Raw genomic sequence first — 23,424 nt, 5'->3', positions numbered from 1 at the left:
TTTTTTTTTCAATAATACGCTTGCCAACATCTGGATACCAAAATTAGTACGTTTCATTTGACCTTTACAGACAGTGGGAAAGAAATCCATGTCAGTATTTTTTTTTTCTAAGCACCTTAAATAATGTTGCGTTTTCCACAGGTCTTGTGATCAATGCGCAGCGCGGGAAGAAAAACCAAAAACTGCCCCACTTACTGGTTGAAGGAATGCGCAAGTTAATGTATAAGCTTCATGGTGGATACACTACAAAGGCCTATGGCACTTAACGCCCCCCCCCCCCCCCCCCCCCGAAAAAAAACCATATATATATATATATGTTTACACAATATAAAGAAGCGGTCAAAATAAATCTTTTAAGTTATGGGAGGTTATATTCTGGGAATACACCTTGTGTAAGTTATTCTTTCTAGACCAATAAAAGTTCTTTTCGGGGTCCTTAAGACTCTGCCCCCCTTCCTCCCTACCCAGAACACACACACACACACACACACACACACACACACACACACACACACACACACACACACACACAGGTTTATGATAATGAGGAGCCTCAAGGCGCATGAGGAACAGGAGCCATCTTTACCATTCAAGCGAAGTTGCGCGGACGGAGCGGAGGTGCGGCTGCAGTTATCGCAGCGCATGTGCGTGTGAGTGTGTGTCTGACCCGCTCTGGCCGAGGTTACCGCTGCATTCCCTCTGGACATTTCGCTGGTGAGCTCGGAGAGACGTGCGTCGCGGAGAGCATGGCTCCAGGGCAACAAAGGGAAACTCACCGGCGGAAAGTTTGAAGGAATAAAGCGCTGCGCAGATTCTCACCTGGAGACCAGACTGAACACGAACTGAGGAGCGATGCACTTCGTTAAATGGGATTTGCTCTTGATTGTCTGGTGTTACAACCTGGTTTCGCCGGCGCGCAGTTACACCGTTCACATCAGCGATGATGCGCGGACAAGGACAGTGGTGGCGGAGGTGGAGCGGGGCGCACGGTGTTCCTTGGATCAGGTACTCTCGCCCAGATTCACGGAGCGGTTTCTGGAGGCCGACGAGGCGGCGGGCGTTGTGTTTGTGTCGGACCCTATAAAGTGTCCCTTGTTGCGCTACAACCCCTTCACCTTGTACACTGTGGCCGACTGTACGCATTCCGGCTACAGACACCTCCTCACCGGCCAGTACGAGGTGCATGTGCACGGTAGGAACTGTTCAAACAAGCCTAAAAGGAAACCCCAGTGGGACATGGAAGTCCTCACTTTGCTTAACAACCACAACCGCCACCGCTCACAGTGCCATCAGGCAGGCTCAGCTTTATTCTCAGTGGGGGGTCTGCTACCTGGAACTCCACTCCGCTGCAGAGTTACCAACAGCCATGACTTTTATTTCTCCAAGGGGAACCTGTTTGTGTCAGAAACGCTGTGTTGGAGGAAGGACGCGCTCATGGAATTTGATTTGCTCTGCGATATACTCACCAGAAACGCGCTAAATGCTAAGGTCAGCTTCATCTCCATCCACTGGCGTGTGGGACAGGGCCCGTTCAGAGAGGGCCACCTCAGGAAGTTGTTAAAGAAGGCAGCTCGGTCCGATTCAGCGATCATCAGCAGGAGGAGGAGGAGTATCAACAGCAGCCCTCAGTTTCAGCCTCCGATGTATCAAGTGTCTGTGGCAGAGAATAAACCAGCCGGGACGCCCGTTGTCGTGTTGAAAGCGGTGGATGTGGATGAGGGAGAGGCCGGCAGGCTGGAGTACTTCATCGAGGCTCTGTTCGATAGCCGCTCAAACAACCTCTTTGCTGTGGATCCTGCTAACGGCGCCGTATCCACTGTAGAGGTGCTGGACCGGGAGACGAAAGACACCCATGTGTTCCGTGTGACCGCAGTGGATCACGGCGTGCCACGCCGTACGGCCATGGCCACCCTCACCGTCACCGTCGGTGACACTAACGATCACGACCCGGCGTTTGAGCAGCAGGATTATAAAGAAAACATCCGGGAGAATCTGGAAATCGGCTACGAGGTTTTAACGGTGAGGGCCACTGACGGAGACGCGCCTGTTAACGGTAACATCCTGTACCGCATCATCAACAGTAATGGCTCCAATGATGTCTTTGAGATTGATTCGCGGTCAGGTGTCATCCGCACCAAGGGTCTGGTGGACAGGGAGCAGGTGGAGGCCTACATGCTGTTAGTGGAGGCCAATGATCAGGGTCGCGACCCCGGACCTCGCAGCGCCACGGCCACAGTCCACATTGTAGTGGAGGATGACAATGACAACGCTCCCCAGTTTAGTGAGAAACGCTATGTGGTCCAGGTGCCAGAGGACATGGCGCCCAACACGGAGATCCTGCAGGTCACGGCCACAGATCAGGACAGAGGGAGTAACGCCGTGGTTCATTTCAGCATCATGAGCGGGAACACCAGGGGGCAGTTTTATATCGACGCCCAGACGGGTAAAATGGACCTTGTGAGTCACCTGGATTACGAGACAAACAAGGAATACACCCTGAGGATCAGAGCTCAGGACGGGGGACGGCCACCGCTGTCCAACATCAGCGGCCTGGTCACAGTGCAGGTGCTGGATGTGAACGACAACGCCCCCATCTTTGTCAGCACCCCGTTCCAGGCCACGGTGCTGGAGAACGTGCCACTGGGTTACTCCATCATCCACATTCAAGCGGTGGACGCGGACTCCGGGGACAATTCCCGGCTGGAGTACCGCCTCACCGCCACCACGCCAAATTTCCCCTTCAGCATCAACAACAGCACGGGCTGGATCGTCGTGGCGGCTGAACTGGACCGAGAGAGCGTCGATTTCTACAACTTTGGGGTGGAGGCGCGGGATCAGGGCTACCCCATCATGTCCTCGTCGGCCAGCATCAGCATGACCGTTTTAGACGTCAACGACAACAACCCGGAGTTTACCCAGAAGGCCTACTACATGCGACTCAACGAGGACGCTGCCGTCGGGACCAGCGTGGTGACGGTGTCGGCCGTGGACCAGGACATCAACAGCGTGGTGACCTATCAGATATCCAGTGGAAACACCCGCAACAGATTCTCCATTACCAGCCAGAGTGGCGGGGGCCTCATAACGCTGGCGCTGCCTTTAGACTACAAACTAGAACGCCAATATGTCCTCACCGTCACTGCAAGCGATGGGACGCTCTTTGACACGGCTAAAGTGTTTGTCAACGTCACCGATGCGAACACACACCGGCCTGTGTTTCAGAGCTCCCATTACACTGTCAACATCAACGAAGACCGGTCTGTGGGCACCACCGTCGTGCTAATAAGCGCCACAGATGAAGACACGGGGGAGAACGCGCGCATCACCTACTTCATGGACGACAGCATACCTCAGTTCGATATTGACCCTGACACCGGAGCGGTCACCACGCAGATGGAGCTGGACTACGAGGACCAGGTTTCCTACACGTTAGCCATCACCGCTCGTGACAACGGCATCCCGCAGAAGTCTGACACCACGTACCTGGAGATTCTGGTCAACGATGTGAACGACAACTCCCCCCGTTTCCTCAGAGACCACTACACTGGCTCCGTGATGGAGGATGTGCCAGTTTTCACCAGCGTGGTCCAGGTTTCTGCCACGGATAGAGACTCGGCACTCAACGGGCGCGTGTTCTACACCTTTCAGGGCGGGGATGACGGTGACGGAGATTTCATAATTGAATCCACCTCCGGTATTGTCCGCACGCTGCGCAGGTTAGACAGAGAAAACGTGCCGGTTTACAGCCTGCAAGCCTTTGCTGTGGACAAAGGCGTTCCTGCCCTAAAAACACCTGTGAACATCCATGTGACCATCTTAGACGTGAACGACAACCCCCCCGTGTTTGAGAAAGACGAGTTGGACATCATGGTGGAGGAAAACAGCCCCATCGGCCTGGTGGTTGGACATGTCTCAGCCACAGATCCAGATGAAGGCAGTAATGCACAGATTATGTACCAAATCGTGGAGGGAAACATCCCCGAAGTCTTCCAGCTGGACATCTTCTCTGGCGAACTTACTTCCCTGATAGACCTGGACTACGAGACCAAGAACGAGTACGTCATCGTGGTCCAGGCCACCTCTGCCCCCCTGGTCAGCCGCGCGACCGTCCACATCAAACTGGTCGACAAGAACGACAATGTTCCCGTCCTCAAGAACTTCCAGATCATCTTCAACAACTACGTGACCGACAAGTCCAGCAGCTTCCCCACCGGAGTGATCGGACGCATCCCCGCCTACGACCCCGACGTCTCAGATCAGCTCCACTACAGCTTCGAGGTGGGCAACGAGCTGAATTTGGTCCTCTTGAACCAAAGCACGGGCGAGATCCAGCTGAGCCAGGCCCTGGATAACAACCGACCCCTGGAGGCCTCCATGAGGATCTCGGTGTCAGGTGAGACTCTCAGAGAACTCTTTGTAATCTCAGACTCCACCCTGCGAGTGAAAATCGCCTTGCTCAGGTGTGCTCCTGCCCTGTTTCCTCTATCTCATGCTTCACTTCGCTGTGGACCGATAACATTGATGTCCCTCCTGGGCTGGGAGGGATTTCCCTTTAAAGTGGGATTATGATTCATTATGAGTCGCTCTTTATGTTTCAGATGTTGGTTCGATAGGCAGAATCATTCAGAGTTGTCAGTTTAATGGAGCTTCTGCACTTTTTGGGCTCCTCATTCAGTGATTCCCATGGTAACAAAAGGCTGATTTAGTTCTGTCTGTTGCTCAGGATTAAATAGATCTTCGTCCTGTGGGATCTACACTCCAGTGGGCCGGCCGATCGTGCCCCCCCCCCCCCCCCCCCCCCCCCCCCCCCACCACAAATCACTGCGAAACACCTAACTCAACTTTGTGGCTGAGTCAGTTTGAGTCCTTGCTGTGAGAATCAGATGTTGTTGCTTTTATGGAACGGTCTTTCAGGGATGTTGGTCTCACTCGCTCCTCTGTTTCCTCTATACCTCTTTAACTTTCCATGCCTGCGTTCACCTTCCCCCCCTTTCTGAAATATGAGTGAACTCGAAATGCACCCACCGAGAGCGGCAGTCTGCTGTTGTTACCCTCGGCTGGAGCTTATCGAAGCAGCGTGATCCGCCGTAAATCTGCCTTTTCTTTGACCTTGGCAGGGCCTGAAAGGAGAGGGCCAACAGATCCAGGAAATGCTATTAGGAGATTGGGTTTCAGTGTTACAGATGAAGCCAAATAATTACCCGGAACGACGCAGATTACGCATTTGAGTTTTCATTGATTCTGTCGGACGAGGCAACTGTCTGTCGAGGTCACAGTTAGCGCCGAGGTGGAACTGATTATTAGGTCATCCGCGCGAGGAGTCTTTACAATGGATAGGAGACGAACTCTGCCTCTGGAGACCAATAGTGAGCTGTCGATTGGAGGGGTGGGGGGGGGGGGGGTAAAGCTGCGGTGCTCATACTGGTTAGTGGATGAGGGCAACAGCTGTGACTCCACCAAGGACCAATTAGAGGCTGATGTCTCCGCAGCTCGTCTCACACCTGCTGGGGTTCATGTGTCAGCACCCCTGCAGGAGACAGAAGGAGGTGGTGGGTGGGAGGCAGGCGCACCGGGGGGGTGGGGGTGGGGGTGGGGGTGGGAGGTTGTTTTCACTGGACATATTTGAAAATACAGTCGTACTGTATCAGAAAAATTCACCAGCGTTGGCTGTTGGGGAAGGAGATTGTGCTGGAGGAAGCTCCTCCTATAGATGATGCTGACCCCAATTTCAAAGGCTTCTCCACCCCCGGGGACCTCCCAAGTCTTCCATTATCTGTTCTCCTCACGCTGCTCTTTAAGAGGCCCCATATGATGGACGATTTTTGATGGGGCTCTTTTGTATCTTGTTGGACTGTGATTAATATAGTTTCTGAGCACCGCTCTTCGCACTCAAAAGGATGTAACGGTCCTAATGTAGCTACAGTCACTTCCAGTTTTCCCCCCACTCGTCCTTGGTAACACATGGATATTCCTTACGATTATTTTGATAATCGCCGATACATTTGATGTTTCTGATGCAAACAAAACCACGACACCGGTCAGGCAGGTTGACAGCTGGGGTCACAACATAACAGTTGACGCTTGGACAAATTAACAGTAGCATTCCTCCCCATTTTATGTTAAATGGTAAATATATGTGTGATTATGCAAAGCCACACTCTGTCTTTTAACTACACATCAGACAAACACAGGCTGTGGCGACCCCGCTTGTGCAGCTGCATAAATTTGCGGTTGTAGCCTTCTAATTGCGCATTCATAGCAATTTAAAGCGAGTGTCTGCTCATTCTTTGGGAGGAAGAGGGGAAAAAATATACAGAGGAATTCTAATTACACTGATGTGTGGACTAATTAGCCTTCCACTGAAAACTGGAGGTCTGTCGAAGGTTGAAGATAAAATGAAGGCGATGACGGCGTCTGTACTCATGTCGCACACAAAGAGGATTGTGGTCGCGCTGCAGACCGGGAGGCTGGCTGTTGTCTGTGGAATTACATCTGCTGATTCTGCATCCTGAGATCTGTCAGGCCGGTGTTGACATTCCTAAGATTTGATATAAGGTTCCCAGGCAAGCGTGAGCCTGCATAAATAAGTGTTTGCCTTTGATGGCGAAGACTCCTCTTCCGGTGCTGATGATTTCCCCGTAGCGAGTGTGGCTGATCCTTCATCATCCCTGATTAGACAACGTGTTATTATGCCTGCTGCTTTGATTACGCGGCTGATTTGTTGTATTCTGTGTTGCTGTTTTGTCACTGCAACAGCAACACATTAATTCATATCTCCGGGACATTTTGGCCCCCGCGGTAATCAGATGTGGTTCCGAGCCGCAATCAACCACGGCGCACGGAATGCAAGCGCCAGCGCAGAGATCCAGAAAAACACTCCCGCAGCTAATGATGGCAGCTAGATTCAGCTCACATCAGACTGCAGGTTGATCGAGATAGTCGCTGTTGGGAGGGGAGATTCTTCCGAGTGTGAATCTGCAGGGACAAGAAACGCTTCAAGGACAAAGTCCTTTGTGGCCGATTCCAGCATCAACTTGTTGACATTCAGCCCACCTAAATCAGCAAGACAAAGGAACAGGCCTGAAAGGCTTCAGGTTCTTGTTTTTGAAGCCTGTTTTATCTGATAGCCTGACGTTCAGCTCGTGAAGCATTAATGCACTTCATAAACGTTATTTTTTTAGCTTGATAGCTTTGACCCCTACATTAGCCCTACATTAATCATTAAACGCCAATACAGTCCTGCTGACCTCTCACTGTGCTTGTGGAGCCATGACAGCCAATAAATTCCCTAATAATCTATCAAATCTGAAGCTGCCACCGCAGCTCTTTTTTAATGGCCTGCAGCCCCGACGGAGCCCGATGGATTTGGGTTTGAAGGGTTTGAAGTCACAGGTTCGCAGATGCTGCTGCCCTGTTCTGTGTGACACGGAGTCATCCCTCTTTCTTCCTTCTGTGTGAATCCAGGGACGCATTAGTCACACTCTCAGGCTTTCTTGGAATGTTTGTAGCGCCGTCGCGCTCCTCTTTCTTCCTTCAGCATCACCTATCACCATGATCCTGTTTCCCTTTCCCGCTTTTTGTGCACTTGTCACCATTTCCCATTTTTCTCCTATCTGCCCTTGTCTATAGTCCTCACCCCTGCAAACTCCACCCCCCCCCCCCCCCATCATTTCAGTCTCCTCCGCCCTAACTCTTTGGCCCCGTCCACCCTCCCCATTCCCTTGTTTCTCCCTCCTTTGACTGTTGCCCCCTCCGCTGTGAAAGGAAGAATGCCTAAGAGAAATGCTTTGTTAATCACACAGTTGTCATGGTGAACCCAGCAATGCCCGAGAAATTCCTTGTGGGTGGGGACAAGGGGTAAGGTCCCTTTTGTGGAGGGAAGATGGGGGAGGGAAGGCACATAAAGTTCTAAAGAACAACCCCCCCCCTTCCACTGAAGGATGTAAGGCTTCCCTCGGACCTGTGTTGTTGCTGGACACACCAACCTGTCAAGTAATACTTTCACTCTCAGGTGTGACACCTCCGAGGCTGGGGGGGGGGGGGGGGGTTCAGACCGATCTCAGAAAGATCTTTGATTTGCAACACGGATGCTCTCGCCCGGTGTCCAATTTCCTGCCGTTCTCCAACAGGAAAACATCTTCCCGCGGGCCCCCACTCCTTCGCGCTTGGCTGCGTTAAAGTTCTGGATGAGCTGAGGTGGGGTGGGGTGGGGGTGGGGGGTGACATCATCTACGTATTAGGAGTGGAAGTGGTGTTGGGGATTAGAAATGGTGCATCGCTGGGGTGAGACGTTGTGGTGCTCGCATATATCTCACCATTGTCTTGCATTGTCCTCACCGCCTGGCAACAATAGGAGTTGGCTCTGCTGTCTGGACACCCCCCATACACACACACACACACACACACACACACACACACACACTACCTTCTGTCCACTTGTTGGACGCTTGCTCACCAGCTTGTTCTTCATCCATGATTTACCCCATTTACTGTCCAGCCTGTTGCAGACACCCATCACATCTACTAGTAGCAATTCCCCATAAATCGTAGTTATCAAGCCAAGGAGACTTTCACACTCTTTGGCAGTAAAATGTGAGCTTTTTTCAACCAGTTTTCAGTTGGATTTCATTGCACCACATTTGTTTATACCTGAACTGCCCACAGTCCACTCCAGGACCTTCTTTGGTCACATTTAGGCAGATCCTGGATCATTCGGAGTATCTGACACGATGCCTTAAAGGCTCCATATTTACACTTACAAAGACTAGACTAAGACCAGTGCGTCCACCTCTGTGATACATTGTGCTCAGTTAGGTTGGAACAAAGCCAGTGATTTTACAGTGACCTGGCTCCATATGCTTCAACGCTCAAACTGTCAGCGCTGGCTGCGGGTGAGAGGTGCAGCTGGCAAAGGCGGCGAACCGCCGTGTGCAGGGTTTCCAGATGTTTTGTCACTGTCTAATCTGTATTAACGATGACAGGAGGGCATCGGGCTAACGAGGGGGACGGTTTTCTCACGCACTGCTGCAAGGATGTGATTGTGCTTCAATGTTTCCACTAGATGCAGGTGGATTCTTTTCTTCAGCATAAGAAGCAGCCGATCAAATTATTGTTACTGCAAATTAGCTTTGAGCTGCTGCTCGTGGACAACAAAGCTGCCGTTGTGCTGCTAAATGCCCAGCCTTCAAGATCTATATAATAAAGATCGGTATGTTTGAATAAAGGTCCCACACTTGGACACGTCCCTGCATGCTAATGGGCCTTTACTGCTGCTGCGACTGCAGTTTTCCTTTTTGATATGCAAATGCTCTGATTGGGAAGAGTTCAGGTCCTTTTCTCTGGCGCTGAAAGCCGACGCACTGAGGGCGAAGAATGTGCGGAATGCCCTTTTCTGGTGGGTTTTTCAGATACAGCAGAAAAGTGTCATTGGGCAACGTTGAGACAGGATCGGCAAACAAGTGTGTCCTGCCTCCCTGCAACACAGTCACCCAATCCACCCCCATCCACCCACACCCACCCCCCCACTGAATGGAGAAATCGGGAAGGGGATTAAGGGTCTGCTCTGACTCCTCGGGATGTGAAATCCTCGGGCCGACGCTCCGCTGCACCAGCAGATTTCATTATTGACTTTGCAGGCAGTAAAGGACAGAACTGGCTCTGTTATTCCAACCTTCTTCTATTGTCGAGGTCTGACAGAACTTTAAAAATATCCGCCGTCGATATGTGTTTCATAGTGTCTATTTTTGTCGACACGCGCGAATGCACACGTGGTGAATTGTTAAATCAACATTATGTTGATTGATTTAATGTTCCCTCCCGGATGTAATGCTGCTTGGATAACAGCAAATCTGCTGCGTAGGAGGTAGAGCCGTCCGTCCGTCCTTCCGTCCGTTCCCTCCTCCGAAAGTGTGATTTGCGAGCAGCTTTTCTGTTGTAAACGAGTGGTTGGCAGCGGCTGGCCGTGTTCTTGGGGAAGCAAGCGGCAGTTCATCTAAACCGGACCACAATCCTTCTTCTGTGCGCTCTAAAAGGCTGCAGCTTTACCTCTCACGCATGAATCAAGCCGTTCATGTCTCTGGTGATCAGTGGAACTCAAAGATTCTGACAGCAAACAGAATGAAGTTAGCTTAAATGAAAGGGAATATGAGCAGCTTAATCTAGCAGTGATTATATTTTAAACACAGACACAGAGCGCCAGCAGACCATCCTCCCTCATATCAGCCCTCTTTACCATGTTTACTCTCTTACTGGGATTTTGATTGGACCTCAGCTTGATGAGGGTGGTGCTGGAACTCCAGCCGTGACGTTCTAATAGAACACACGTGTGTTCTGTTGTAGTGGTGGAACTGTTGCGGTTCCACCCACCCTCTTTCATTTCATTAGCACGACTGTTTGGTCGGGGGGGGCTTGTTTGCAGGTCACAGCACCTGAACCTGTAGGTTTGGTCTCAAACCAGTAATAAACCTGTCAGGTTAGGGCGGCACAACTAATCTCTGAGAGCCGGGAGGGGAAGGAAAAAGGAAATGAAAGAGCTCGTAATTAATGTGCTTCGAGGTTGTTCCAAGGACAGAGTATTTCATTTAAAGTGAGGTGTGTGCTGTTGTTGACCCACAGGGACTGTCCTCCCATGGAGGGGGGGGGGGGGGGGGGGGGGGGGTGATTCTGTGTCTGTCCGTGACCTTGTAAGGCCTCAGTGCTGGGGTGTTCCTTCAAGATGTCGAGTCGCAACCCCCCCCCCTCCCCCAAAAAAGTCACTAATTAATGAATGTTTTCTGCTGTATTAATTTCCCGTCATTTTATTCCATTATCAGAGATCATTTGTACACGTTATTAAAAAGGACGGCTTGCATCTAGTTTGATTATAGATTCTCACATATTCCCACAACAGCTCACACCAACGTAACAGGCAACTTAAAATTATTTTCCCCTCAGAGGAATTTGAGCATTTGGCAATTCTTGCTGGATTATGTTGGATAAATACGGTCTGACCAGTTCAAGAGGGAGGTGGCGTAAAGCCGGCCGGGGTTTCGTAAACTGGTTTGTGTGCAGGTGACATCATCATCGTCATGGAAATGAAAATCAATATGGTTTCTAAATGTTTAACGGTGAATTGAACGGGAGCCGTGACGGAAGCTTGCGGAACACATTTCACTGCGGCAAATTTTATTTGTCAGCCAAACAAAACCTCATTTTGTCCTAACCGCCTTCTGTCTGTCGACATCCGCTCGCACGGGCCTACGGTAAAGCCCCCTCCGCACGTGTGCTGTTATCCCGACCTTTTCAGGGTCCTTAGCCGCCCGATCGGACAAAAGCTGCTGCTTTCGCGCTTTGATGTCGCAGGAAATCGGCTGAGAAGTGAATAGCATTAGTGAGTTTTCTCTTCATCTCATAAGAGCATTTTAAATCAGAATTCTTGTGGGTAAACACAAGCCCTGAACCCACCAAACCAAGCCAGAAATCTGACAGAAGGACCCCCCCTCCCCGTGTGTTCATGTCTAAATACAGCCATGTTTGCAGACCTGCTCCCTGGTCGGCAGCTGTCGATGCTGTGAACTCCAAAGATCCGGTCCTTCACCCTCCAAAGCGATGGATAATTCATGATCTCCTTATGGATCTCTGGAATCCGACGGCGGGGGTGCGCTCTTTGATGTGCTGGATCCCCAGTGTGGGCTTCTCATACGGATGCCCAACAGCTAAGAAGGGCTCTATTCGACCCCATTACCTTCTTACCCAGAGGTTCCCCCCGACATGACACACTTGTGCAGGGACACACGGTCGGATCCACTCCAGATCGCAGAATTAACACGCTCGATTGTGGTAACGGCGGCACCATTAGACATGTGATGAATGGCTGTTCTAGAGCGCCGTTTGACTGGCTTATTGAGCGGCCTTCTGCTGTCACGATGATCGATGGTATTTTTATGGTGTCCCCGCCGTTCCCTTGCTCATAAAACCCGTTTTATTGCCCCGGTGACGTGTTGATTTTTGCATGTTGCACCTTTATTTTTCTGCATTAACACATTAAAAACCACCATGAATTATTGAGACTCTGTTTAACTGCAGGACATTCCCATCCCCTTAACCTTGTCCCTCATGTCAGTGGTTAATAAAATGGATTGTATTTTAATGTATTGAATATATTGTATTGTCCTTATGACTAAATAAATGACTCCTGATGGAAATTTCTGCGGAATTCGAGAGTTTCCATAATGAGACCACCATCCGGGTGTTCTTGCAGCTCCAGGGAAAATGGAATGCTGCTGCAGCATATCGCACAGCCATCCTTTCTGTCACTCTTTGATTTAAAAAAAATCCCAGTATGACCATTAAGGACAGAGAGGACGGCGGAAGACAATTGGGAAGCTGTGTCAGGAGCTGACGCTCACAGGGAGAGGCCTGGGGAGGCTGTCGGGGCCACTGCGGGTGATGTCTCTGTCCTCGGCTATTTGCTCGCACGGCCCTTCTGATCTTTATTCACCATGACTTTGTTGACATTTTCTGGGATTCAACTGGGAGATTTGATGGCTTTTTGTTGTCTAATTAGGCCAGTCTCACCGATTTGTTCTTTACGACTTTTTCTCTCTCTCAGCATCCCGTTAACCCCCCCGAGGATCCAAACCGGGATCCATACAGGGTTGGAGCCTTTCCTATCCCATCCTAACCATCCTAACCACAATCTTTATTTTATCCTACTCTTTCATTATTAGCAGATTACCTGCACATACGTACCCTTTAAATCAGGTAAACTAACCTTTAACCTACAGGATCTGTGATCCACTTGTTTACACTTTTTATTTACACATTTATTTTAATTTTCTTGCGTGTGAGGAAACCTCTGCTCTTCACTGTATAGATCTCACATACCCATATGCATAAACACACACGGTCACACTGTGTGTGTTTAATCTTTTCCCTGGCGCCACTTCCTAACTGAGAGCATTCCTGGCACCCAGAGGCCCAGAGAAGGTCGGACTCCGGGCTCAAAACAGCGTCACACTTCAGAGCTGGCACCTTGTTAGCAACCAAGCATCCCGCTTTCCGTCCTTTTTGGCCCACAATGAACCACTCACCCCTCCTCTCTTTAGCGAAGGATCCTTCCGTGGAGAATGACCTCTTTGAGAGATGGTCTGGGTCCTTTGAGGGCGGATTCTCCTCGCACTCAGTTTCCCAGCGCTGCATCTTCATCTGGACCTCTGCCCGAGCTCCCATCCAAGAATGTGAATTGGCCGAGGACATAATTAAGGAGATGTGTGTCCTGATATGTGGTCTAACCTTTAAGTGCCCCCTGTTCTCTTTGAACTGTGTGGTTTTCCCTCTTTTTCTCGCTAATGCTACAGTATAGGATGTTAATATGCAAACATGACACTTTTGGTTTTTTTTTTAGTAAATTTATGATCTATTTTTGATCATTTCCACTCTCACAAAGCCCCGATTGGGTCCTGCCGCAGCACCTGAAGCTCACCCTCCTGCTCACCCTCCTGGTTCCGAGGTGCTGCCCCGAACGATCACAAAGATCCTTGTTGAGTGTCTGAGAAGCGCGTTTGGGTGCCAGTTTGTTGTCCTTTGTTGGGAAGTGTCCCTCCTTTGTCCCCCTGTGGCGTGCTGCGTGTGCTTTCCTGCGTACGCAGGTGTGTGGTGAGTGTGAGGGAGAGTGTGTTTACAGTAAAGTGTGAACAGAAGATGCCCCCATGCTTTGATCCCCCCCCACTTCCTCTACTAAGGCCCTGTATTATTACAGTGCTGGAACCACTTGACTGAAAGCAGAGGGATTAAAGCCGTGTCAAACATGCTTCTCTGTCTCATTTCCTCTAGGACCCCCAGCCCCACCCCTCCTCACCCTCACCCTCACCCCCCCTCCTCGACCCCTCCCTCCCTTGGCACCATGTGTTTAAACTTGTCCTGTGCCAGAACACTGATCTGGTAACACTGGGCAGTGCGGTTGTTTGTGTGAGTTGTGCTCGCAGGTTCTGCTCTCTGGCCGGCGTCCAGACAGCCCAAACAAAGCGTCCGATTGATCGCTCTGGAGGGAGAGGCCGAGTGTGTTTTCACGACACGTTCAATTTGATTGGGCTTGTTTTATTTTTGCTCTGGGGCGATGCAGAAACCTGTAGGTCAGCGGGGAGATGGAGGGCTGGGGAAACGGTGCCTGGAATCTCTCCATGACCCCAAAGTGACACTTTAGATAAACAAGATAACAAAATCTCAATTCTCAGGCTCAAATGATGCAGCTGGTCCCTGCATTGCTGTAAAAGTGTTTCTCCTCTGGTCAGGTTATTATTAGCACGTTAGCATTCGCACTTAGCAGAGCTATTTCTATATTTTGTGGCCCTCACAAACTGGAGTTCTTGCTGTTACCAGAACTTCATGCTTTTACGATAAAGCCAGACATAAAACAGTCGGGCGAGCTGCTGTCAAAACAGGATGATCTGAGAAAAAAGCTGCAATCTAAAGCTTCCAGTATTGCATGTATAATGAATTAGTACTCAGCCTTGGTTGGGAAAACGGGCGTGAAATTGCTGAGTAGAAACTTGGAATGTATTGAAAAAGTAAAGGAATAAACACGCACTTGTTCCGCTCTATTTGGGGGATGTTTGCTCCGTGAGAAAGAAAAGAAGAAACACTTCTTATACCAGCAAACAATTGTCCGTTCAATCTGAGACACTGGCGCCTTTTTTGGGGGGGCACCTAGCGCTTTGCCCTCACCATCACGGAGGCTGCGATCGACTGCAGGAACGTGCACGTCCATCTGTCCCGCCGTCACCGTCGCCGCCGCGGCACCGAGCGGTGGGTGAGGAGGAAAACATCCTGTCATCTAGACTCCGACGATTCTGCCAAAACCTCGAACGCAGGCCTCACGACCGCAGCGACTTGGTTTTAAGGTTGACATTAGACTTGGACTTGGGTTAAAGCTAACGGCCAGGGGTGGGGAATGCATCCCATCAGGGGTTGTTTATACACAGCACATTCATGGGACCTTCACTTTAATCACCATAATCAAGGAGGTTCAGAACCATCACAATGTAGCTTAAGTTCCACAAACCTTGTGGAACGGGAAGAAACGTCTTTAATATAATATCTTTTTTCCTACAGATGGCGTCCACTCAGTGTCGGCCCAGTGCCTTCTCCAGGTCACCATCATCACTGATGAGATGCTGTCCAACAGCATCACGCTGCGGCTCGCCAACACCTCCCAGGAGCAGTTCCTGTCCCTGCTGCTGGCTCAGTTCCTGGACGGCGTGGCCCGCGTCCTCTCAGCCTCCCGCGAAGACGTGGTCATCTTTAACATCCAAGACGACACGGACGTCAGCGCCCGCATCCTCAACGTCAGCCTGTCCGTGGCCGTGCCCGTGTTTGCCGAGGCGCGTCCGCAGCCCCGAGGTCTCGGCCACGGGGGCGATCAGCCCGGGAGAGGGGCGGACACCGGAGTGGGGGAGTACTTCGGCTCGGAGGAGCTCCAGGAGAGGCTGTACCTGAACCGCAGCCTGCTGACTAAGATCTCCTCCCAGGAAGTCCTCCCTTTCGACGACAACATCTGCCTCCGCGAGCCGTGCGAGAACTACATGAAGTGTGTGTCCGTGCTGAAGTTTGACAGCTTGGCGCCGTTTGTCACCTCGGACACCATCCTCTTCAGACCCATCCATCCCATCGCCGGGCTGCGCTGCCGCTGTCCGACCGGCTTCACTGGAGACTACTGCGAGACGGAGATCGACCTCTGCTACTCAAAGCCCTGCGGAGCTCACGGCGTGTGTCGGAGCAGAGAGGGGGGGTACACCTGCGAGTGCCTCGAGGACTACACAGGTAAGAGCATCGGCTAAAGCTAAAGCTAAATGAGTTTTGCGCTCATTTAATCACGCAAAGGTTAAAGCAGGCACTGGGAACACAAAGCAGAAGATTAAACGGTCACGTTATGTTGGGTTAACTTCCCGCCTGACTGTGTTTCCTGTTCACACGCTCACTGTTAGCTAGGCTAATCCCATAGGATCATTATAAGAAGCAGTACTTCAGGAATACAGCCGCAAGAAAAGAGGTTGTAGACACACCGCACCACCACCGTAGACGTGCACCATCCGTGTCTTTCCGTGGTTTGAGTCACCTGTACACCTGCACGAGTCCCTTTAAGGCTCCGAGCAGCCTGTGTCCCTCACCACAGAGGGACAGGCCTGGGTTCGCATTTACTAGCAACGCAGTGGTGAATATGATGGCGTCTGTTAAATGTTGGGGTTATGTTTCGCACACAGATCTACGAACCTCCTCACCGAGGCTTTTAACAAGCTTCTTCTGAAGTCGACCGTTATTTTTCCGAGGACTATCGCTGAGTAGGATAATGAAAAGGAAATGATTAATTATAGATGAGTGGAGGTGCAGATGGAGAGGGTCCTCTGGCTGTAAGAAGCCCTCTGGTTGAAACAACACACATTAGAAGACCGCAGAGCAAAAAGCCGAGAGGACAGAAACTTTTATTAACGGGGTCTAATTTATTACTGTTGGCTGCAGAATTGTGTCGGTGCTGCAGAAACTGGGCCCCGAAAATTATTTGCATCATCAAAGCGTTTTACAGCGAAGGAAGCGCAAATGAATCCTGCTCATTTAAACAGTGTGATTATTTGTGTAGATCCTTTGGCCTCTTAAAGGGGTCAAACTGGGTCCGAATTGTTGCACTAGGAACTAAGTGCACGTGAGTATTTTTGCATCCTTTAGGTCCTTTAGCTAGGACGATCTGACAATGCGTTTGGGTTCTCGGTAAGGACATTACTCTCCTCACCCCTCAAACAGTGAGTTCACCCCCCCTCTCATTTCCACTGCGCTGTCACACGAGCCAGAAACGCAGATCATGTGGGATGGCGGCCCAGAGTCCAGGCTAAGTGGCACTTAGATATTCCTCCACCCGGCCGTGGGCGGCGCAGCCGCTGCGCAGGAGCTTTTACCGCGAGGGAGAGACGGGCAGCGAGCGTGTGAGTGGGAAAAGTGGGCGTATTTTCACCTACAGCGGCGGCGCTCAGCAGCAACCCCATTAATCAGCATCAGTAGCGGGGGGGCGTGGGGGGGGGAGTGGGGCTGGAACCTGCCAGACCTTTCAGCTCACACTGAATATAGTTCTCAAATTGATGATATGAGCTGAATCCTGCTCAAACAGAGTCGTTCAGTTTTGGTCTGATTTATTTTCCTCGCTTGATCTGTAACCTGCTGTGGGGCTGTCAGCCTGTGGGAGAGTGTGTGTGAGCGTGCTGTGAACGTGTGTGTGTGTGTGTTAATATGTGAGTTGGACGTGAATCTCTTTGCGCCTGCTAATGTGTGTGTGAGAGCGTTGGACCGTAGGCGTAGCCAGGTGGTAGCAGGAGAAAAAGCTGTTCTTTTAATCAGGAGGTGGCGGATTTCTTTTATTTTCAGAGCTCCGGTCATTTCTCCATGTTAAATCTTCAGATTTGAACCCAGCTGAGTAGATCCAGTGTGTTGTGTTCACCTCTGCAGTCCCGACGCGGCGCTCAGCTCTCCCGAGCCGCGTGTTGTTGGCGCTGGAGTCTGGAGGGATCCACTCACTCGACTGTTTCCATCTGTTGCCTAGCAGCACGCACACACCTGTCCAGGTTCAGCCTCTCTCGGGATGTTCTGCACAGCAGTTTGTACCCAGGTTTCGGGTTCACAGGCAGGTTCAGATGTGTAGACAGGACAAAGCGGCCCTGTTTCAACGCTGATCAGCGTATTCTGTAGAATTGTGACCATGAGCACATCGTCTGTAGCGACCCCCCCCCCCCCCCCCCATCAATAACTTTATTTCTCCCAGCAGCTGTCACACGAGTACACGGGGGCAGCAGATTGTCTTCAGGTGACAGGATACTGTTACGCTCCATTTGTCCCCGTAGAAAGAGACACTGAGACGCGTTTTAAAGTTTCATCACAACGCTTAAAGTTGTCAGTGATGTAATCCAAAATGCGGTTTGTTCTGGATCGTTCTCAAAGAGATGCTGAAAAGTTTCCAGCGACTCTCTGGGCTCCAGCTTCTAATCTTTTTACCCAGTTTTTTTCTCTTTTCCAAACATTTTAAATATGGTTGTTTTCAGCCGTGTGAGGATGAATGAAAATGACACAATCAGCACGTTTCGCAACAATTGGGGGGGGCTGTGTGTTTTGTGTGTCGGTGTTACAGTCGCGACGCAGAACGCCGGGGCGTTCTTCCACGCCTCCGACAAATTCCAGCTCGAACATGGGAGGAAGCTCGGTCTCGCCTGAGCGGGCGCCGTGTGGCGAGCTGGCCCGCAGGGCCCCCCCGGGGACGCGTCTGCTCCCCTGTAGGTCGGCTTCAGCCATCGTTCACACCCCACCCTCGCACCTCGGCACACGCAGGAGTCCGATAACATTCATCACTCATTGGTTGTTTGTTATGCTTGTTCGGTACATTTTCCTCTGAAATCTGTTTTTTTCTTTAATATTTATTAAAGAGATTATATTTATTTTGCCCCAGGAAATTTTCCACCTCACATTTTCTCGCTTTACATTTAAATGCGGCTCAGCCTGCCCCTGGGGGGGGGGGGGGGAGGGGTTAGACATGCTGATGTTGGCAGCGTGGAGGTGGAGATATTGAAAGTGATGAATATAAAGCTGTTGGTCGCCGCCTGTTTTGTCGCGCCTCATTCGCCGGGTCTGCTGAGTCGGCGGCTGAGCCCGACCTCTGGAGGCCAGAGGCCTGCTGCTCGCCGCCATCACGCCCCTCATCCGTCTCTCTCTCCGTCCACAGGTGAGCACTGCGAGCTGTCCGCCCGCTCTGGCCGGTGCGCCCCGGGCGTCTGCAAGAACGGCGGCACCTGCGTCAACCTCCTGGTCGGGGGGTTCAAGTGCGAGTGCCCGTCGAGCGGCTATGAGAAGCCTTACTGCGAGATGACCACCCGTAACTTCCCGCCGCACTCCTTCCTGACTTTCAAGGGGCTCCGCCAGCGCTTCCATTTCACCCTCTCTCTCACGTAAGCACCTCGCCCCCACCTGGGTCGCCTGCACCGAGCCTTTGCCTTTGAGTGATTCACATCCGCCTCCTCTGCGCGCACGTCCTTCAGCGATCGTCCGCACTCCCACCTCACATTTATGTAACAGTAATGGCGTTTGATAGCTGTAATGGGCTTCTCCAACAACATTGATCTTCTGCAGGTTATCAGAGTGCACTTCAGGGGTGCTAAACACAGAAATGCTGCTCAGTAGCAGCCGACATTAGCGCTGTGAGTGCAGGCAGGGGCGTGAACGTCAGGTAGAAGGTGAGCAGAAGGTCCTGAGGGTTTATGCTGGGGGGGGTGTTAATCCTGCCGCCACCAGTGAATCTGATCTTATTATAGGGTCTCTGGTTGCTTTGAGGATTGAGTTGACGCTTTTGCTGGATCCGCACAGAAAAGGATGACTGACTTGTTTTTCTCTGCAGATGTATTTTGAATGTAATTTGATGTCATTATTCCACGGGTGTGACGTCCTTCTAAACTACTGCAGCGTGCACACTAACGGAGAACATCTGTCCTTGGAATGTGAACTTGTCCAAGAAAAACCCCACCAAAACGCTGCTTCAATGGCAGTGATCCCTCTTTCCCATCAGATTAAACAAATAAGATCCACTCCGTTAATCTGGGAGCTCTGCAGTCGCTTCTGGATGAGATTTAGGTTGTTGTCACACACAGACAGGCGACGGCTCCTCATGCTTTCAGTGCTCATGTTAAGCTACGCTAAGCTACGCTGAGCTAATGTAAGCGGCTTCTCACTTAATTATTCTACTCAGAGAGTAAAAACTGTGGAATAAAGAAAGAAAAGAACCAATGGAGGGAAATTAAAAGTATCACTTGCTTGGGTTGGTTTTTTAAAAAGGGAGGATGACGTCATGTTCTACCTCCTAAAATCAGCGAACATTTTGGATTGAAGGTGATTTTTACATTTTCGGGGGTAACCACAGAGCCTCCGCGTGGGTCAGTGATAAACAACCTGCATTCCATTGGATATCTGTCACAAGTGACGGCAGATGCCCCTGCCAGGTGCCATCAGAGGGCAAATGTACAGTCATTGTGTTGTATTCGCTGTGAAACCTGTCACCTTAGAAGGGTCTGACAATCACAATGACTGCCAGTGAAAATAATATTCCCCTTGTGCGCTTTATTGACCCGGCCCTTCTTTAAGCCAGGTTCAGGTGACAAGGGTGGTTTTTTTGATGGGAACTGCTCAGACCAGTTTTGAAAGTGGTCTACATTTCACCAAGAGGTCACAGAAGCTGTGAAGTAGCTGCTGTGTAAACGGCGAAGCGTTACCTGAGCTTCCACTGATCGGGTTCTCCCAGAAAGAGCTTCTTTTATGACCGAGTGGGTCTGGTTCCCTCGGAGTCGGGGCTCCACCGCAGCCCGGACCGAGATTTCAGGAACACGGCTCATTATGGGAAGCGCCGCCAAAGTCCTCCTGATCTCGGCTGTGCTAGCAGGCCAGGGGAGCGAATTCTAATGCTAAGATGCTAACAGACCCACGCTGCGTATTATAAACGCTCCAAATGTTCAGAATCTGTTCATTTTCATCATCCACCATTTTGTTCCTAGATCGTCCAGTTTTTCACACTCACCTTAGCAAAACTCACGATTTATGCTCCTCTGCTCCAACCCTGGAACGCGTGCTCCATATTGGAAATGTGCCATTACTATAAAAACACAGGAGCGCGTCAATAAGAGGCTCTTTCCCCCCCGGACGTGGCGTGCAGTGCGTGTCAGCGGAGCGTGACACAGTTTCCTACATACGGGCAGACTGGTTGTTATTTTAACTGATGGGGGACTAATGTGTCATGCAGGGATGCCAGTTGAGTCAGGAATTAGCTCCGCTTGATTACTCTCTTAGTTCGGAGGGCTCAAGGGGGCGACGTTGGAGGAGCCCTTTCAGAGGGGGGGTAATAGACTGTAAATCCCAGTTGGCCCCCAGTGTTTTTTTTTACTGATACAGCAGAGCCATCCGACAGCTGGGTCTGCGTCCCGTCTCCTCTGTTATCGTCAGCTGGAGCGTCTACGTTCTCTTCCCGTCGAGGTCATGGTTATCAGGAGTTTTTCCTCAGTAAGCAGGTCAGCGGGACCGTGGCCCCCGGCTCCTCGGCGGCGCAGGCGTACAGCACAAACGGCATCCATGATGAGCGACCTCAGGCTTGACCGCGTCTTTCAGAAACGTCTTAGCTGAATTTGGATCAACGTATCCCACCGGGATAACGGTGACCCCCGTTTGTGGCTCGTTCACCTGTGAAATGGATCTTAATTCTGATATTTGGGGCCCGACTGTCTTTATCCCTGTCAGATCGGTGATGATGCAGCCGTGGTAGACCACGTGATCCCAGCCCAGAGGACGGAGGACGGGCATCTGGGCCGTGCAGATGTATTGAAACGTACATTTACTGTACATGAATAAGCGGCCGCTGTGGCCACGCCGGGATTCTGACGTTAAATTGATTTTGAAACCGCTGCCTCGATGCGTCCCTCGTTGGGATAATGGATTTCCTCCATTCAGACGGGCTGGCAGCGCCCCAGTTTTCTATCGAAGCGTTGTTTATTCGTGGATGGAGGATCTCTGCAGCCCTCCCTCTACTTTCTCTCCGGGCGACTCTGCCTTGTGTTCCAGATTAACCCCGTTATCCGTGCAGTGATCTTTGTAATAGCTCGGCATTGTTATCAAAATCTCCGGCCCTTTTTTTTCCGTTTTTCTTCCTCTTTTCGCAGTAGAAAGTAACACCTCGCGTATTACCGCAGTAATGGGAGCGCCCCTTTGTGACAGGGACGCAATGCGTGAATGAGGAAGGAAGTATAGATCTATTTAAATGGGTCAACCATGAGCTCGGCCTCCTTTCCTCCAGCGCCCCACGAAGGCGGAGGGTTCAATTCCCGTTTTCAGAGTAGATTCATGTGGCGCTGAATCTATTTCCATGTCTTTTGTTTAGATTTGCTACCAAGGAGCCGAACGGCCTGCTGCTCTACAACGGCCGCTTCAATGAGAAACATGACTTCATCGCCATGGAAATCATCGAGGAGCAGATTCAGCTCACCTACTCCGCAGGTAGGACGGTCGTCCCCGGAACGGCGTCAGAATCACACTTCCAAGATTCAAGAGTACTTTATTGATCCCTTTAGGGGGTGTCCATCAGGGAAAATTAGCAAAAATTAGCATTCCTCCGGCTTTGCTGAGGTATTTGCCCATTTGACTCTTCCTCAGGTGAGACCAAGACCACGGTCTCGCCGCACATCGCCGGCGGCGTGAGCGACGGGCAGTGGCACGTGGTGGAGGTGCATTACTACAACAAGGTACGATCTGGAGCGGGGAGTCGGAAGGCTGGCTGAGCTGGAAGTGAGCCAAGCCGACTCTGACCCAGCGAGGTCACGGGATGACTGACAGACACGTGTTTTTCCTGACGCGCTCAGACCCGAGCGGCTATGTTTTCATTAACCCCGTTGTTCCGTGAGAACGTGGCGACTCCATCGGCGGAGGAATGTTCCGTCCGTGTTTTCCCAGCCGGGAATGTCGCATTTCACCCCAGTGAGGAAGTCGCTTTGCTTCAGAGAGGGGTTGCCAGGCAACGCCCCCCCCCCGCTGCTCGAGCGTTTTGCCAGCGATGACACTTGCTGTGTCAGATTGTTGCCAAAGTCACGGCGACGCGGGGACTTTAGTGAAAAATTAAGACGGGATCAAAGCAGGGAGACGACTGTAGATTCCCAGTGATTCCCAGAAGCCAAGTCCACCTCCACGCTGCCCCCGTCCCAGCCGCTCCAGCTCTCCTGGAACCGTTGAGGTACAAGCGCGGCTCCTCCCACTGGAGGTATCCCGCGGTGGCCCACTCCGACCCGTCCCTGTCCGCAGGGGGTGGGGCAGAATGTGGTGGGGAGGGGGGCATTCTGGATTAAAATGTGGCTTTCAGGATGGCGGGGGACTGTGGAGAATGGCAATGACCGCTGCCTTTGTGTTGGGCTCCGCTTCCTTTGGGATCACGGGCAGTGAATGATGCGGCCCCGGGGAAGGTGCCCCCCACTCTCTGTTCTCCAGCGAGGACAGAAGAGTGAAGCAGGAGAGCAGCGAAGAAAAGACGGGAGAAGTATTGACTCTGGCTTTGAACGGGGACGCCGCGCTTCATGGCCGAGCCCTCTTGTTGCTATGGTTTTTCCAGTCAATCTTCGACCCCCATATTTATGCCGCCTGTCCATCTGTGCTCACCCTCTGGCCGCCAACTCATATTCCCATAATGCCCCCGCCGGGGCGCGCGAGAGCAGCGTTTGATGCGGCCCTGAGCAAATATGTGCGCTCCGATCAGCGCTGACAGGACGGGGTTTTGTCCGGCAGAAGGTGCTCTGACAGACGCTCATTATTGGGGAGTCAACAGCCGTGACTGATGACAGCAGAGGTCAGCGGAGGGAGCGTCCAATCTGGAGCGATGCCGGTTTCACAGCATTC

The 23,424-nt window shown here is 51.3% G+C and overlaps 1 protein-coding gene across 3 annotated transcripts in view; it reads left to right on the top strand.

The window, feature by feature from the left end:
* Positions 1–367: 367 nt before the first annotated feature.
* Positions 368–23,424, top strand: part of celsr2 (cadherin, EGF LAG seven-pass G-type receptor 2) — a 36,025-nt gene continuing 12,968 nt past the window's right edge. For all 3 annotated transcript variants that reach the window (XM_029826523.1, XM_029826525.1, XM_029826524.1), the window contains exons 1-5: positions 368–4,393; positions 15,091–15,798; positions 18,734–18,956; positions 21,923–22,038; positions 22,195–22,283. In XM_029826523.1, coding sequence (XP_029682383.1) covers positions 853–4,393; positions 15,091–15,798; positions 18,734–18,956; positions 21,923–22,038; positions 22,195–22,283 — 4,677 coding nt within the window. In that variant the 5' untranslated portion in view covers positions 368–852. The remainder of the gene's footprint in view (positions 4,394–15,090; positions 15,799–18,733; positions 18,957–21,922; positions 22,039–22,194; positions 22,284–23,424) is intronic.

The sequence above is a fragment of the Takifugu rubripes genome, chromosome 19 (genome assembly GCF_901000725.2).
Source record: "Takifugu rubripes chromosome 19, fTakRub1.2, whole genome shotgun sequence".
In the NCBI taxonomy this organism is placed as follows: Eukaryota; Metazoa; Chordata; class Actinopteri; order Tetraodontiformes; family Tetraodontidae; genus Takifugu; species Takifugu rubripes.
This window is presented reverse-complemented; position numbering and strand designations above follow the sequence as displayed.